The sequence below is a fragment of the Rutidosis leptorrhynchoides genome, chromosome 7, assembly GCF_046630445.1.
Source record: "Rutidosis leptorrhynchoides isolate AG116_Rl617_1_P2 chromosome 7, CSIRO_AGI_Rlap_v1, whole genome shotgun sequence".
Lineage (NCBI taxonomy): Eukaryota > Viridiplantae > Streptophyta > Magnoliopsida > Asterales > Asteraceae > Rutidosis > Rutidosis leptorrhynchoides.
This window is the reverse complement of record NC_092339.1, coordinates 108,536,537-108,555,401: the sequence shown is the minus strand read 5'-3', so window position 1 is coordinate 108,555,401 and position 18,865 is coordinate 108,536,537. Positions and strand designations below refer to the sequence as shown.

The 18,865-nt window shown below is 36.0% G+C and overlaps 1 protein-coding gene across 1 annotated transcript; it reads left to right on the top strand.

Annotated features, from left to right (window-relative positions):
* Nucleotides 1–820: 820 nt before the first annotated feature.
* On the top strand, nucleotides 821–17,091 carry LOC139859509 (uncharacterized). Its single transcript, XM_071848292.1, has 7 exons — nucleotides 821–962; nucleotides 1,052–1,273; nucleotides 1,622–1,998; nucleotides 15,074–15,998; nucleotides 16,047–16,377; nucleotides 16,652–16,738; nucleotides 17,001–17,091. Exons 1-7 carry the CDS (start codon nucleotides 821–823, stop codon nucleotides 17,089–17,091), a joined length of 2,175 nt encoding a protein of 724 aa, XP_071704393.1.
* The last annotated feature ends 1,774 nt before the right edge of the window (nucleotides 17,092–18,865 follow it).

Genomic DNA, 18,865 nt, shown 5'->3' with positions numbered 1-18,865 from the left:
CATAAACAATCTTACCTTTTTTTCACATGTATAGAATCGACGTCCAGGGTTAGATTCAGTGCCAGATATTCGAATTACACAAGGTCGACCACACCAGCATTCCATTGTTATCGATTTGTAGCTCCAATTTCTGATTAATACGTTATGTAAATGAATTAGGGTTTCAAGTGAGAAGAGAGTGAAAAGCGGAGGATGAAAGTGGAGACCTTACCCGTTGGCGTTATTAAATACCAAAAAAAAAAAATTTAATTCCGATAATACCCATCACGTGTAACTCACATGATGATAGTTAACGTTCGATTTGGATGTCCAGTTGACGGAGGGACTCCAATTGCAAAATTAAAATAATAAAGGGACTCTGATTGCCAAATTAAAAACTGAGGGACCAAACCAGTGATTTGGGGTATAATAGAGGGACCAACTGAGCAAAAAAGTCGAATAATTATTAGTCGTTAAATCTTAAACACTGCTCTCTGTGGACGAATTCGTAATCATATTACAATAAGATTAGGTGTGCTTTGCGCATATCAAATTTTTGGCGCCGCTGCCGGGGAGCGGTGTGTCTTAGGTTTTTATAACTTTTAGTTATTCGATCCTTTCGTGGGAACTTGTTTACGCGAAAGTTACTTTTATGTTATTTTTCGGATTTACACAGATTGTTTGATGTGGTGTGATCGCAGGTTAGGTACTAAGAACTCTGGGCTCTAGAGTTTACCATACACGCAGCAAAGCTAAAGTTGAACAGGAAATCGCCGAAGGTTTTGCTGAATTACCTTTTTATATTCCGGATTTTGAATATATCAAGAAGGAAGAAGATACAATGGGTGATCCAGCGCGAGGTCAATCCATGGAAGCTTTAATGAAAGCCACGAGGGCTGGTAATGGACATGCCATTAGACAACCGATAGTCAACACAGATTTTGAGGTCAAGGGGCAGATTCTTAACATGATAACTCATCAATGTCAGTTCAGGGGTACACCGAAAGAGCATTCGAGCATCTTCGGAATTTTAAGAGTATTTGTAATTTGTTCAAGATTGCGAATGTCGAAGATACAGTTATCTACTTGAGGGTTTTTCCTTGGTCATTGAAAGATGACGCCAAGGACTGGTTAGAATCATTGCCTGAAGGTGATATTGATAATTGGACTACGATGGAAGATAAGTTTCTGCTGCGTTTCTTTCCAGCTTCTAAGGCTGCTCAATTGCAAAGTGACATTAATCACTTCACTCAAAAGCCACATGAGACACTTTATGATGCATGGACACGATTGGGTAAGATGTTACGTAATTGTCCTCAACACGGGTTGAACAACTTCAATAAGGTCCAGATCTTCTATAAAGGTGTTAATGTGCCAACGAGGAAAGAAATAGATATTGCTGCAGGTGGTTCTTTGATGAAAAAGACTCCGGATGAATCTTACAACATCATCTCCGAAACGGCTACACACTCATATGATTGGCATCAAGAGATGGATGTTTCTCGCTCTTCTCATGTCGCTAGTACCGAAACTAGTGATGAGCTCGCATCGGTTAGAGCACAACTAGCAACTATTAAAAGACAAATGGAATCGATGACTAAAGAGATGCATGCTATGAAAGTTGGTTGTGAGTTATGTCAAGGGCCACATCTCACAAAGGATTGTAATCAGGCAATTATGGAAGAGCAGGTGAACTACTTAGGTAATCAATACAATGATCAGTATCAAAGAGGTAGTTCGGGTTATCAAAGAAACGGACCACCGGGGTTCATTAATCGAAATCAAAATCAGTCATATGTGGATAAGGGTCCTTCATTAGAGGAGTTATTGCGGGGTTTTATTATAAATACAGATGAAAGGATCACGGCATTGAGGAAAGATAGTGAATCAACAAAGCAGCAAGTGAGAAGTCAACATGCCTCGATTCAGAATTTAGAACGGGATGTGGGGCGTATAGCTCAGTCACTCACGGAGAGACCACCAGGTGCTCTCCCTTCGAATACGCAAGCCAATCCGAATGTCAATGGGCCACCCCTGAAATGTCCCGTTCTTATTGATTAAAAACGTTCCATATTAATTGATTTCGTTGCGAGGTTTTGACCTCTATATGAGACGTTTTTCAAAGACTGCATTCATTTTTAAACAAACCATAACCTTTATTTCATCAATAAAGGTTTAAAAAGCTTTACGTAGATTATCAAATAATGATAATCTAAAATATCCTGTTTACACACGACCATTACATAATGGTTTACAATACAAATATGTTACAACAAAATAAGTTTCTTGAATGCAGTTTTTACACAATATCATACAAGCATGGACTCCAAATCTTGTCCTTATTTAAGTATGCGACAGCGGAAGCTCTTAATAATCACCTGAGAATAAACATGCTTAAAACGTCAACAAAAATGTTGGTGAGTTATAGGTTTAACCTATATATATCAAATCGTAACAATAGACCACAAGATTTCATATTTCAATACACATCCCATACATAGAGATAAAAATCATTCATATGGTGAACACCTGGTAACCGACAATAACAAGATGCATATATAAGAATATCCCCATCATTCCGGGACACCCTTCGGATATGATATAAATTTCGAAGTACTAAAGCATCCGGTACTTTGGATGGGGTTTGTTAGGCCCAATAGATCTATCTTTAGGATTCGCGTCAATTAGGGTGTCTGTTCCCTAATTCTTAGATTACCAGACTTAATAAAAAGGGGCATATTCGATTTCGATAATTCAACCATAGAATGTAGTTTCACGTACTTGTGTCTATTTTGTAAATCATTTATAAAACCTGCATGTATTCTCATCCCAAAAATATTAGATTTTAAAAGTGGGACTATAACTCACTTTCACAGATTTTTACTTCGTCGGGAAGTAAGACTTGGCCACTGTTGATTCACGAACCTATAACAATATATACATATATATTAAAGTATGTTCAAAATATATTTACAACACTTTTAATATATTTTGATGTTTTAAGTTTATTAAGTCAGCTGTCCTCGTTAGTAACCTATAACTAGTTGTCCACAGTTAGATGTACAGAAATAAATCGATAAATATTATCTTGAATCAATCCACGACCCAGTGTATACGTATCTCAGTATTGATCACAACTCAAACTATATATATCTTGGAATCAACCTCAACCCTGTATAGCTAACTCCAACATTCACATATAGAGTGTCTATGGTTGTTCCGAAATATATATAGATGTGTCGACATGATAGGTCGAAACATTGTATACGTGTCTATGGTATCTCAAGATTACATAATATACAATACAAGTTGATTAAGTTATGGTTGGAATAGATTTGTTACCAATTTTCACGTAGCTAAAATGAGAAAAATTATCCAATCTTGTTTTACCCATAACTTCTTCATTTTAAATCCGTTTTGAGTGAATCAAATTGCTATGGTTTCATATTGAACTCTATTTTAAGAATCTAAACAGAAAAAGTATAGGTTTATAGTCGGAAAAATAAGTTACAAGTCGTTTTTGTAAAGGTAGTCATTTCAGTCGAAAGAACGACGTCTAGATGACCATTTTAGAAAACATACTTCCACTTTGAGTTTAACCATAATTTTTGGATATAGTTTCATGTTCATAATAAAAATCATTTTCTCAGAATAACAACTTTTAAATCAAAGTTTATCATAGTTTTTAATTAACTAACCCAAAACAGCCCGCGGTGTTACTACGACGGCGTAAATCCGGTTTTACGGTGTTTTTCGTGTTTCCAGGTTTTAAGTCATTAAGTTAGCATATCATATAGATATAGAACATGTGTTTAGTTGATTTTAAAAGTCAAGTTAGAAGGATTAACTTTTGTTTGCGAACAAGTTTAGAATTAACTAAACTATGTTCTAGTGATTACAAGTTTAAACCTTCGAATAAGATAGCTTTATATGTATGAATCGAATGATGTTATGAACATCATTACTACCTTAAGTTCCTTGGATGAACCTACTGGAAAAGAGAAAAATGGATCTAGCTTCAATGGATCCTTGGATGGCTCAAAGTTCTTGAAGCAAAATCATGACACGAAAACAAGTTCAAGTAAGATCATCACTTGAAATAAGATTGTTATAGTTATAGAAATTGAACCAAAGTTTGAATATGATTATTACCTTGTATTAGAATGATAACCTACTGTAAGAAACAAAGATTTCTTGAGGTTGGATGATCACCTTACAAGATTGGAAGTGAGCTAGCAAACTTGAAAGTATTCTTGATTTTATGAAACTAGAACTTTTGGAATTTATGAAGAACACTTAGAACTTGAAGATAGAACTTGAGAGAGATCAATTAGATGAAGAAAATTGAAGAATGAAAGTGTTTGTAGGTGTTTTTGGTCGTTGGTGTATGGATTAGATATAAAGGATATGTAATTTTGTTTTCATGTAAATAAGTCATGAATGATTACTCATATTTTTGTAATTTTATGAGATATTTCATGCTAGTTTCCAAATGATGGTTCCCACATGTGTTAGGTGACTCACATGGGCTGCTAAGAGCTGATCATTGGAGTGTATATACCAATAGTACATACATCTAAAAGCTGTGTATTGTACGAGTACGAATACGGGTGCATACGAGTAGAATTGTTGATGAAACTGAACGAGGATGTAATTGTAAGCATTTTTGTTAAGTAGAAGTATTTTGATAAGTGTATTGAAGTCTTTCAAAAGTGTATAAATACATATTAAAACACTACATGTATATACATTTTAACTGAGTCGTTAAGTCATCGTTAGTCATTACATGTAAGTGTTGTTTTGAAACCTTTAGGTTAACGATCTTGTTAAATGTTGTTAACCCAATGTTTATAATATCAAAAGAGATTTTAAATTATTATATTATCATGATATTATGATGTACGAATATCTCTTAATATGATATATATACATTAAATGTCGTTACAACGATAATCGTTACATATATGTCTCGTTTCAAAATTATTAAGTTAGTAGTCTTGTTTTTACATATGTAGTTCATTGTTAATATACTTAATGATATGTTTAATTATCATAATATAATGTTAACTATATATATAACCATATATATGTCATCATATAGTTTTTACAAGTTTTAACGTTCGTGAATCACCGGTCAACTTGGGTGGTCAATTGTCTATATGAAACCTATTTCAATTAATCAAGTCTTAACAAGTTTGATTGCTTAACATGTTGGAAACATTTAATCATGTAAATATCAATCTCAATTAATATATATAAACATGGAAAAGTTCGGGTCACTACAGTACCTACCCGTTAAATAAATTTCGTCCCGAAATTTTAAGCTGTTGAAGGTGTTGACGAATCTTCTGGAAATAGATGCGGGTATTTCTTCTTCATCTGATCTTCACGCTCCCAGGTGAACTCGGGTCCTCTACGAGCATTCCATCGAACCTTAACAATTGGTATCTTGTTTTGCTTAAGTCTTTTAACCTCACGATCCATTATTTCGACGGGTTCTTCGAAGAATTGAAGTTTTTCGTTGATTTGGATTTCATCTAACGGAATAGTGAGATCTTCTTTAGCAAAACATTTCTTTAAATTCGAGACGTGGAAAGTGTTATGTACAGCCGCGAGTTGTTGAGGTAACTCAAGTCGGTAAGCTACTGGTCCGACACGATCAATAATCTTGAATGGTCCAATATACCTTGGATTTAATTTCCCTCGTTTACCAAATCGAACAACGCCTTTCCAAGGTGACACTTTAAGCATGACCATCTCTCCAATTTCAAATTCTATATCTTTTCTTTTAATGTCAGCGTAGCTCTTTTGTCGACTTTGGGCGGTTTTCAACCGTTGTTGAATTTGGATGATCTTCTCGGTAGTTTCTTGTATAATCTCCGGACCCGTAATCTGTCTATCCCCCACCTCACTCCAACAAATCGGAGACCTGCACTTTCTACCATAAAGTGCTTCAAACGGTGCCATCTCAATGCTTGAATGGTAGCTATTGTTGTAGGAAAATTCTGCTAACGGTAGATGTCGATCCCAACTGTTTCCGAAATCAATAACACATGCTCGTAGCATGTCTTCAAGCGTTTGTATCGTCCTTTCGCTCTGCCCATCAGTTTGTGGATGATAGGCAGTACTCATGTCTAGACGAGTTCCTAATGCTTGCTGTAATGTCTGCCAGAATCTTGAAATAAATCTGCCATCCCTATCAGAGATAATAGAGATTGGTATTCCATGTCTGGAGATGACTTCCTTCAAATACAGTCGTGCTAACTTCTCCATCTTGTCATCTTCTCTTATTGGTAGGAAGTGTGCTGATTTGGTGAGACGATCAACTATTACCCAAATAGTATCAAAACCACTTGCAGTCCTTGGCAATTTAGTGATGAAATCCATGGTAATGTTTTCCCATTTCCATTCCGGGATTTCGGGTTGTTGAAGTAGACCTGATGGTTTCTGATGCTCAGCTTTGACCTTAGAACACGTCAAACATTCTCCTACGTATTTAGCAACATCGGCTTTCATACCCGGCCACCAAAAATGTTTCTTGAGATCCTTGTACATCTTCCCCGTTCCAGGATGTATTGAGTATCTGGTTTTATGAGCTTCTCTAAGTACCATTTCTCTCATATCTCCAAATTTTGGTACCCAAATCCTTTCAGCCCTATACCGGGTTCCGTCTTCCCGAATATTAAGATGCTTCTCCGATCCTTTGGGTATTTCATCCTTTAAATTTCCCTCTTTTAAAACTCCTTGTTGCGCCTCCTTTATTTGAGTAGTAATGTTATTATGAATCATTATATTCATAGATTTTACTCGAATGGGTTCTCTATCCTTCCTGCTCAAGGCATCGGCTACCACATTTGCCTTCCCCGGGTGGTAACGAATCTCAAAATCGTAATCATTCAATAATTCAATCCACCTACGCTGCCTCATATTCAGTTGTTTCTGATTAAATATGTGTTGAAGACTTTTGTGGTCGGTATATATAATACTTTTGACCCCATATAAGTAGTGCCTCCAAGTCTTTAATGCAAAAACAACCGCGCCTAATTCCAAATCATGCGTCGTATAATTTTGTTCGTGAATCTTCAATTGTCTAGACGCATAAGCAATCACCTTCGTTCGTTGCATTAATACACAACCGAGACCTTGCTTTGATGCGTCACAATAAATCACAAAATCATCATTCCCTTCAGGCAATGACAATATAGGTGCCGTAGTTAGCTTTTTCTTCAATAACTGAAACGCTTTCTCTTGTTCATCATTCCATTCAAATTTCTTCCCTTTATGCGTTAATGCAGTCAAGGGTTTTGCTATTCTGGAAAAGTCTTGGATGAACCTTCTGTAGTAACCAGCTAGTCCTAAAAACTGGCGTATGTGTTTCGGAGTTTTCGGGGTTTCCCACTTTTCAACAGTTTCTATCTTTGCCGGATCCACCTTAATACCTTCTTTGTTCACTATGTGACCGAGGAATTGAACTTCTTCCAACCAAAATGCACACTTTGAAAACTTAGCGTACAATTCTTCCTTCCTCAATACTTCTAACACCTTTCTCAAATGTTCACCGTGTTCTTGGTCATTCTTTGAGTAAATAAGTATGTCATCAATGAAAACAATGACAAACTTGTCAAGGTATGGTCCACACACTCGGTTCATAAGGTCCATGAACACAGCTGGTGCATTAGTTAAACCAAACGGCATGACCATAAACTCGTAATGACCGTAACGTGTTCTGAAAGCAGTCTTTGGAATATCATCTTCTTTCACCCGCATTTGATGATACCCGGAACGTAAGTCAATCTTTGAATAAACAGACGAGCCTTGTAGTTGATCAAATAAGTCGTCGATTCTCGGTAGTGGGTAGCGGTTCTTGATGGTAAGTTTGTTCAACTCTCGGTAGTCGATACACAACCTGAATGTACCATCTTTCTTCTTGACAAACAAAACAGGAGCTCCCCACGGTGATGTGCTTGGTCGAATGAAACCACGCTCTAAAAGTTCTTGTAATTGGCTTTGCAGTTCTTTCATCTCGCTGGGTGCGAGTCTGTAAGGAGCACGAGCTATTGGTGCAGCTCCTGGTACAAGATCTATTTGAAATTCAACGGATCGATGTGGGGGTAATCCCGGTAATTCTTTCGGAAATACATCGGGAAATTCTTTTGCAATGGGAACATCATTGATGCTCTTTTCTTCAGTTTGTACTTTCTCGACGTGTGCTAGAACAGCATAGCAACCTTTTCTTATTAGTTTTTGTGCCTTCAAATTACTAATAAGATGTAGCTTCGTGTTGCCCTTTTCTCCGTACACCATTAAGGGTTTTCCTTTTTCTCGTATAATGCGAATTGCATTTTTGTAACAAACGATCTCCGCTTTCACTTCTTTCAACCAGTCCATACCGATTATCACATCAAAACTCCCTAACTCTACTGGTATCAAATCAATCTTAAATGTTTCGCTAACCAGTTTAATTTCTCGATTCCGACATATATTATCTGCTGAAATTAATTTACCATTTGCTAATTCGAGTAAAAATTTACTATCCAAAGGCGTCAATGGACAACTTAATTTAGCACAAAAATCTCTACTCATATAGCTTCTATCCGCACCCGAATCAAATAAAACGTAAGCAGATTTATTGTCAATAAGAAACGTACCCGTAACAAGCTCCGGGTCTTCCTGTGCCTCTACCGCATTAATATTGAAAACTCTTCCACGGCCTTGTCCATTCGTGTTCTCCTGGTTCGGGCAATTTCTAATAATGTGGCCTGGTTTTCCACATTTATAACAAACTACATTGGCATAACTTGCTCCGACACTACTTGCTCCGCCATTACTCGTTCCGACACCATTTGTTCCTTTCGTTCTATTAACCCCTGGTCCGTAGACCTCACACTTCGCCGCGCTATGACCATTTCTTTTACACTTGTTGCAAAATTTGGTGCAGAACCCCGAGTGATTCTTTTCACACCTTTGGCATAGCTGCTTCTGATTGTTGTTGTTGTTGCGATTATTATTGTTGTTGAGATGATTGTTGTAGTTGCTGTTGTTGTTGTTGTTGTTGTTGGGCCGTTTGTTGTAGTTGCGATTGATGTTGCGATTGTTGGGATAATTGTTGCGATTATTGTTGTAATTGCTGTTGTTGTTGTATTGGTGATTCTTATCACCGTTTTCCTCCCACTTTCTTTTGACTTGCTTCACATTGGCCTCTTCAGCAGTCTGTTCTTTAATTCTTTCTTCAATCTGGTTCACTAGTTTGTGAGCCATTCTACATGCCTGTTGTATGGAGGCGGGCTCGTGTGAACTTATATCTTCTTGGATTCTTTCCGGTAATCCTTTCACAAACACGTCGATCTTCTCTTCCTCATCTTCGAATGCTCCCGGACACAATAGGCACAATTCTGTGAATCGTCTTTCGTACGTGGTAATATCAAATCCTTGGGTTCGTAACCCTCTAAGTTCTGTCTTGAGCTTATTGACCTCGGTTCTGGGACGGTACTTCTCGTTCATCAAGTGCTTGAATGCTGACCACGGTAGTGCGTACGCATCATCTTGTCCCACTTGCTCTAGATAGGTATTCCACCATGTTAACGCAGAACCTGTGAAGGTATGCGTAGCGTACTTCACTTTGTCCTCTTCAGTACACTTACTTATGGCAAACACCGATTCAACCTTCTCGGTCCACCGTTTCAATCCGATCGGTCCTTCGGTTCCATCAAATTCCAAAGGTTTGCAGGCAGTGAATTCTTTGTAGGTGCATCCTACACGATTTCCTGTACTGCTAGATCCAAGGTTATTGTTGGTATGTAGCGCAGCCTGTACTGCGGCTATGTTTGAAGCTAGAAAAGTACGGAATTCCTCTTCATTCATATTCACGGTGTGTCGAGTAGTCGGTGCCATTTCCTTCAAAATAGTTAAATGGAACAAGTTAATCATACAGAATATTAAGAGTAGTTAATAGTATTTCGTAGCATAATATGAACTCATTTATAAAAGCTTTTTCTTCATATTAGCGTTTTATAAGTTTAAATTCGGGTAGTACCTACCCGTTAAGTTCATACTTAGTAGCTAATATACAATTCAACTACTACAATTCTATATGAAAAACTGATTATAATAATATTTCGCGTTCAAACTTTTATACAATATTTTACAAACTTACAATACCGCTTATTTTACATAAAGCATGAAATATAGCACACAATAACTTTGATACAAGATAGTTGTGAAGACAATTCTAGCTAGTACACAAGTCGTTCAGCAAAGGCAATAAAGACACGTAATTCATACGTCCAGAAACAAGTCATGCATTCTGGTTTTACTAGGACTACTTCCCATCCTTGGTCTTGTGCAACATAACCGTTATGGCCGTTGATAAGACAGCGTGTTGTAACGTCATCAAAGGGACGAGGGTTACGTAATGTCCAACAGTCCCGTAATAATCTAAAAACCTCATTTCTTACCCCAATTACCGACTCCGTCACTTGTGGAAACGTTTTGTTTAATAGTTGTAGCCCGATGTTCTTGTTCTCACTTTGGTGAGAAGCGAACATTACTAATCCGTAAGCATAACATGCTTCTTTATGTTGCATGTTAGCCGCTTTTTCTAAATCACGAAGTCCAATATTCGGATATATTGAGTCAAAATAATTTCTTAACCCGTTGCGTAAAATAGCATTTGGGTTCCCCGCAATATATGCGTCAAAGTAAACACATCGTAACTTATGGGTTTCCCAATGTGATATCCCCCATCTTTCAAACGAAAGTCTCTTATAAACCAAGACATTCTTGGAACGTTCTTCGAATGTCTTACAAACTGATCTCGCCTTAAATAGTTGTGCCGAAGAATTCTGGCCGACTCTAGACAAGATTTCATCAATCATGTCTCCGGGTAGGTCTCTTAAAATATTGGGTTGTCTATCCATTTTGTGTTTTTAAACTGTAAAATAGACAAGAGTTAGATTCATAAAAAAAATACTTATTAATACAAGCAATTTTTACATATATCATAAAGCATAAGAACACTATATTCCATATATTACACCACACGAAGACAACTATCTTATTCCGACTCGCTCGTTTCTTCTTCTTCGGTTTTGGTTCGTTTTGCCAAGTTTCTAGGGATATATGATGTTCCCCTAATACGAGCCGTCGTTGTCCACATTGGTTTAGAAAAACCTGGTGGTTTAGAGGTTCCCGGGTCATTGTTACAACTTAAGGACTTCGGGGGTTGACGATACATATAAAGTTCATCGGGGTTGGAATTAGATTTCTCTATTTTTATGCCCTTTCCCTTATTATTTTCTTTTGCCTTTTTAAATTCAGTTGGGGTAATTTCTATAACATCATCGGAATTCTCGTCGGAATCCGATTCATCGGAGAATTGGTAATCCTCCCAATATTTTGCTTCCTTGGCGGAAACACCATTGACCATAATTAACTTTGGTCGGTTGGTTGAGGATTTTCTTTTACTTAACCGTTTTATTATTTCCCCCACCGGTTCTATTTCTTCATCCGGTTCCGATTCTTCTTCCGGTTCCGATTCTTCTTCCGGTTCCTCTTCGGGAACTTGTGAATCAGTCCACAAATCATTCCAATTTACATTTGACTCTTCATTATTATTAGGTGAGTCAATGGGACTTGTTCTAGAGGTAGACATCTATCACATAATATCAAACACGTTAAGAGATTAATATATCACATAATATTCATATGTTAAAAATATATAGTTTCCAACAAAAATGTTAAGCAATCATTTTTAAAGAAAACACGGTCGAAGTCCAGACTCACTAATGCATCCTAACAAACTCGATAAGACACACTAATGCAAATTTTCTGGTTCTCTAAGACCAACGCTCTGATACCAACTGAAATGTCCCGTTCTTATTGATTAAAAACGTTCCATATTAATTGATTTCGTTGCGAGGTTTTGACCTCTATATGAGACGTTTTTCAAAGACTGCATTCATTTTTAAACAAACCATAACCTTTATTTCATCAATAAAGGTTTAAAAAGCTTTACGTAGATTATCAAATAATGATAATCTAAAATATCCTGTTTACACACGACCATTACATAATGGTTTACAATACAAATATGTTACAACAAAATAAGTTTCTTGAATGCAGTTTTTACACAATATCATACAAGCATGGACTCCAAATCTTGTCCTTATTTAAGTATGCGACAGCGGAAGCTCTTAATAATCACCTGAGAATAAACATGCTTAAAACGTCAACAAAAATGTTGGTGAGTTATAGGTTTAACCTATATATATCAAATCGTAACAATAGACCACAAGATTTCATATTTCAATACACATCCCATACATAGAGATAAAAATCATTCATATGGTGAACACCTGGTAACCGACAATAACAAGATGCATATATAAGAATATCCCCATCATTCCGGGACACCCTTCGGATATGATATAAATTTCGAAGTACTAAAGCATCCGGTACTTTGGATGGGGTTTGTTAGGCCCAATAGATCTATCTTTAGGATTCGCGTCAATTAGGGTGTCTGTTCCCTAATTCTTAGATTACCAGACTTAATAAAAAGGGGCATATTCGATTTCGATAATTCAACCATAGAATGTAGTTTCACGTACTTGTGTCTATTTTGTAAATCATTTATAAAACCTGCATGTATTCTCATCCCAAAAATATTAGATTTTAAAAGTGGGACTATAACTCACTTTCACAGATTTTTACTTCGTCGGGAAGTAAGACTTGGCCACTGTTGATTCACGAACCTATAACAATATATACATATATATTAAAGTATGTTCAAAATATATTTACAACACTTTTAATATATTTTGATGTTTTAAGTTTATTAAGTCAGCTGTCCTCGTTAGTAACCTATAACTAGTTGTCCACAGTTAGATGTACAGAAATAAATCGATAAATATTATCTTGAATCAATCCACGACCCAGTGTATACGTATCTCAGTATTGATCACAACTCAAACTATATATATCTTGGAATCAACCTCAACCCTGTATAGCTAACTCCAACATTCACATATAGAGTGTCTATGGTTGTTCCGAAATATATATAGATGTGTCGACATGATAGGTCGAAACATTGTATACGTGTCTATGGTATCTCAAGATTACATAATATACAATACAAGTTGATTAAGTTATGGTTGGAATAGATTTGTTACCAATTTTCACGTAGCTAAAATGAGAAAAATTATCCAATCTTGTTTTACCCATAACTTCTTCATTTTAAATCCGTTTTGAGTGAATCAAATTGCTATGGTTTCATATTGAACTCTATTTTAAGAATCTAAACAGAAAAAGTATAGGTTTATAGTCGGAAAAATAAGTTACAAGTCGTTTTTGTAAAGGTAGTCATTTCAGTCGAAAGAACGACGTCTAGATGACCATTTTAGAAAACATACTTCCACTTTGAGTTTAACCATAATTTTTGGATATAGTTTCATGTTCATAATAAAAATCATTTTCTCAGAATAACAACTTTTAAATCAAAGTTTATCATAGTTTTTAATTAACTAACCCAAAACAGCCCGCGGTGTTACTACGACGGCGTAAATCCGGTTTTACGGTGTTTTTCGTGTTTCCAGGTTTTAAGTCATTAAGTTAGCATATCATATAGATATAGAACATGTGTTTAGTTGATTTTAAAAGTCAAGTTAGAAGGATTAACTTTTGTTTGCGAACAAGTTTAGAATTAACTAAACTATGTTCTAGTGATTACAAGTTTAAACCTTCGAATAAGATAGCTTTATATGTATGAATCGAATGATGTTATGAACATCATTACTACCTTAAGTTCCTTGGATGAACCTACTGGAAAAGAGAAAAATGGATCTAGCTTCAATGGATCCTTGGATGGCTCAAAGTTCTTGAAGCAAAATCATGACACGAAAACAAGTTCAAGTAAGATCATCACTTGAAATAAGATTGTTATAGTTATAGAAATTGAACCAAAGTTTGAATATGATTATTACCTTGTATTAGAATGATAACCTACTGTAAGAAACAAAGATTTCTTGAGGTTGGATGATCACCTTACAAGATTGGAAGTGAGCTAGCAAACTTGAAAGTATTCTTGATTTTATGAAACTAGAACTTTTGGAATTTATGAAGAACACTTAGAACTTGAAGATAGAACTTGAGAGAGATCAATTAGATGAAGAAAATTGAAGAATGAAAGTGTTTGTAGGTGTTTTTGGTCGTTGGTGTATGGATTAGATATAAAGGATATGTAATTTTGTTTTCATGTAAATAAGTCATGAATGATTACTCATATTTTTGTAATTTTATGAGATATTTCATGCTAGTTTCCAAATGATGGTTCCCACATGTGTTAGGTGACTCACATGGGCTGCTAAGAGCTGATCATTGGAGTGTATATACCAATAGTACATACATCTAAAAGCTGTGTATTGTACGAGTACGAATACGGGTGCATACGAGTAGAATTGTTGATGAAACTGAACGAGGATGTAATTGTAAGCATTTTTGTTAAGTAGAAGTATTTTGATAAGTGTATTGAAGTCTTTCAAAAGTGTATAAATACATATTAAAACACTACATGTATATACATTTTAACTGAGTCGTTAAGTCATCGTTAGTCATTACATGTAAGTGTTGTTTTGAAACCTTTAGGTTAACGATCTTGTTAAATGTTGTTAACCCAATGTTTATAATATCAAAAGAGATTTTAAATTATTATATTATCATGATATTATGATGTACGAATATCTCTTAATATGATATATATACATTAAATGTCGTTACAACGATAATCGTTACATATATGTCTCGTTTCAAAATTATTAAGTTAGTAGTCTTGTTTTTACATATGTAGTTCATTGTTAATATACTTAATGATATGTTTAATTATCATAATATAATGTTAACTATATATATAACCATATATATGTCATCATATAGTTTTTACAAGTTTTAACGTTCGTGAATCACCGGTCAACTTGGGTGGTCAATTGTCTATATGAAACCTATTTCAATTAATCAAGTCTTAACAAGTTTGATTGCTTAACATGTTGGAAACATTTAATCATGTAAATATCAATCTCAATTAATATATATAAACATGGAAAAGTTCGGGTCACTACAACCCCGAACAATCTTGACTAATAATAACCGAAGTGATGCGAAGAATAAAGAGCCTCAGGTTCCTACCTATTTGCATGTTAATGCTATTTCTGGTGATGAGGGTTATGATTCCGATGAGGTTATTCCTACTTATACTCATAATGGTGTAGACGGTTGGATTAGAGTTAGTGATATAACTCCCGCGTATGGTAATTACTTAATGAGTTTGATGACGGGGCGTTCTTCTAGTTCGGATAATCAAGAGTCGGAGGTGAATAGTGTTGAGACTACCGAGTCTCCTGAGTTTCGTGTTGATGAGATTAAAGTGGAAGAAGAGGTGAAACCGTCACCTAAGTTGAAAGTTTACAAGCCACCCATTTCATATCTAAGAGCTATTCAATCCGAGCAACCAAAGGACACTATTTGTAAGTCTATTAATTCTAATGAAAATATTTGTGTGCATGTACCTTTAGTTGATGTTCTTGCAGGTATGCCCAATTATAGGAAATTTCTGAAAGATTTAATGGCAAAGAAGGGTGAGCATGAGCAGGCATCCTCCGCGTTTCTTGAAGCGGAATGTGCTGCTATTTTGAAGAAGAGTGATATGCCACCAAAGTTAGGTGATCCCGGGCCATTCATAGTGCCCTGTAGGATTGATGACTCTGAAATTTTTAGGTGTTTAACTGATTCAGGTGCGAGTACCAATCTTATGCCATTATCTGTTTATTCACGTTTGGGTTTTGATGAACTTAAGTCGACTAATACCGGAGTTAGATTGATTAACCAGTCAATTAGTAAACCCATAGGGATTGCTGAAAATTTGGTGATTAAAATAGGTGAATTAGAGTTCCCAGCAGACTTTGTGGTTGTTGATATGCCGGAGGATAAGGTTTTACCCATTGTTTTATGTAGACCATTTTTAGCAACTACAGGTGCATTAACTGACTAGAGGACTTGTAAGTTTATTTTGAGGGATATAGGTAAGACTTTGAGATTTCAAACAAAGTTTAGTGTTAAACCACCACCCACACCCATTGATTATGTGAATGTGTTGACTAGTGAAAATAATGTTGAAACTGAGACTAGTAGAAAGCCTAAGTGTGGGGGTGGAGTTGTTAAAGAAAAACCCGAGGTTAAACCGCCCGATGATAATGTTGTTGATAGGTCTATGAGAAGGTTATTCGGGCGGGTTAAGAAAGCGATGAATGAGAAAGATGAGCAGTTAAGACTCCGGTTAGTTTCTAATTTATCTGAAAAAGAGAAAGAAAAGTTGAGGGAACTGACTAGGGAGTCAAGGGCTGCAGATGATTGGTTGATAAGTGTGATCGGTAATGGTATTGAAAGTGGTGGTTCCCATGGTTTGAAGAAGGAGGGAACCCACCATCCGGGCATCAGTTGAGAGGAAGGTGGTGTCTAGTGCAAGACTCGTTAATAAACTTGCACAATGTAAAATTTGTATAATGCGTGTGTTTTTAAAACTAAAAATCCTAAAAAATTGAAAAAACAAAAAAAAATCAACAATTTTTTTTTTTAAAAAAAAGAAATATTTTTCTTTTTGTGTTTTGTTCTTATGTAATCATTGCAGGTACTATAATGTGATGACAATCGAGGAATGGCCGTCAGTGCAGAGCCGTCTGTCACTCCGTTTCGCGATTATATTGCTCTACATCTGGTTATGTTTTTCCCATTCACTCTATTGTCCTCTCGAATTTATACTTTATATTTCTGATTTCATGTAAATGAGGGCATTACATGATCTTAAGTGTGGGGGGAGATATAAATTCTCGCGGATGTAATACACTTGGCTTGAGTCTTATTTTTGATTGAATTGTTGAAAAATTTGGGAAATTTTAAAATTTTTGGCTCATTCAAAAAGCCAAGTGTAGTTGTTTTATGAAGCAAATGTTATCAATTTTGTAAGTTAAATTGTGCAGGTACCTCTATGATTTTGGTGAATTTGGTGTTTTGTATTGTCTTTTGAGTGAGTTGTGTGTAATAAGGAAGCAAAGTCTTCCAGGGTTTTAAAAACCAAAATTGTAGGATGATTCAAGTGCATCCATAAAGGAAGTCAAGGCTTCCGAATGCCCGTCTTACTTGGTGTAGGAGACTTCCTAATCTACATCATTTCATACTGACATTGGTTGATTCATCATTTCACGATGTATTACACCGATGTATCGTACTGTGGGAAGAGGAGCCTTGAGCTTCAACCGTGCTGTCTTTTTATGTAAGAGCAATGGCTTGGTGCTAGCATTTTCTTAGACAATGCACGCCATGGCCAAAAGCCATGGTAACCTTTAAAATACGAGAATGTAGTAACTGCTTCCTACATTTTCTTAAAATTAGCATAAAAGCTAAGATGCGTGGGAAGTGGGGTCCAAGGACCTTAAATAAAACTTTAAACAAGTGTTTAAACACTTCCGGGAGAATCGAGTCCTCCCATGTTGTTCTTAAGAAGTAAAGTCTTCCGAACTTGTAAGTAAAGTCTTACAAGTTATGCTTGTTTCAAAAGACCATTGCTTGAAAGTAAAGTCTTTTAGGTTTCGTGCAATAGACCCCCCCGAAAAATTTACACCCAAGGTAGGTCGCTTAAGTGCAACTACCCGTGCGGCTGTCCCATAATCGGGAAGGCTTGTATGCACACCGGCTTTTGAGCCAAATTATGGAATTGATGGACCTCTTTATCAGCCACGTGGGGCACTAATTCCACGAACCTCCGTCAATGCTTTCGCCCTACTATGAGAGAAACCATAGAGTTGTGATAGAAAGCTTGATGAGTGCCGGTCATCCTGTGCCCGGATTGACCATAAAGATAGGGGTAACCAGTCCCCTACGCTTTGGCGCACCCACCTTAACCCAAATTCTGGAATTGACGGTTATATTTGGAATTGACGATTATTGGTGTTTTGGGGGCATGGAGGTGAAAGAGGGATAGCCATAGTGGGTTGATGAAAGAAGCATGCTTTTCGAAGACATATACTTTGTGCACGACAGATTCCTTGGTGAACGGTATTTTTTTGTGATATTTATAACCTTGTTCATTTTGGGGGTTTACATTGCGATTTTCATGGTGATTGGAGCTTATGATTTATATCTTATTGATAATTTTGAGTTAATTTTGGTAATTTGATGTCTATCCCGTGAATCTACATAATTGGTCAAAGTCAAGGAGGTCAATAGTTCGAGTTTGTGAAAAATTGTATACTTGATGATTAATGATTGATGACCTTTTAGAAGATGGAGTTGACTTTTACTGGAAAATCGTTGTGATGGGTAGATTTAGGCTTGAATTGTGGTTAATTTGATGATTTGTTGAAGACTTGAACCTTGCGATTGCTTGTTGAAGTTTACACGCTTGGCTATTTGCTCATGAAGACTTTAATGGTGTATCTTAACTCTATTTTTATTGAAGACGCTTTGGGTATGTTAATCTTGTATTGAGTTTTATTATTCGAAGATAAGCTTACTTGAGGACAAGCAAGGTTCAAGTGTGGGGGAATTTGATAGCGCATTATTTATATATATTTTTATTCGCGTTAGTAGTTCAAGATATTATTAATTTTGATACTATTTGAAGACTTTGAGCTCGAATCTCATAAATGTGAAGATTTGTGTTCAAGAATTAGTTAAGAGCATTATTGTGTTCTTTTGCAAGATTTTAAGCATTGTTGTGGGAGTTAGGATCACGAAGTTGACATGATTAGCATATTGGGCCGTATTATTTTAGAACAAGGAAAATGTGCTAGTGATCTACTTTTAATTGGGCTGATGCTGAAAATATATAAATAATAGATGACAG

Coding starts and splice junctions, on each gene's coding strand:
- LOC139859509 (XM_071848292.1), top strand. CDS start 821: ATGGGTGATCCAGCGCGAGGTCAATCCATGGAAGCTTTAATGAAAGCC. Junction 963..1,051: donor TAACATGATAACTCATCAAT/GTCAGTTCAGGG, acceptor CGAATGTCGAAG/ATACAGTTATCTACTTGAGG. Junction 1,999..15,073: donor ATACGCAAGCCAATCCGAAT/GTCAATGGGCCA, acceptor AACATGGAAAAG/TTCGGGTCACTACAACCCCG.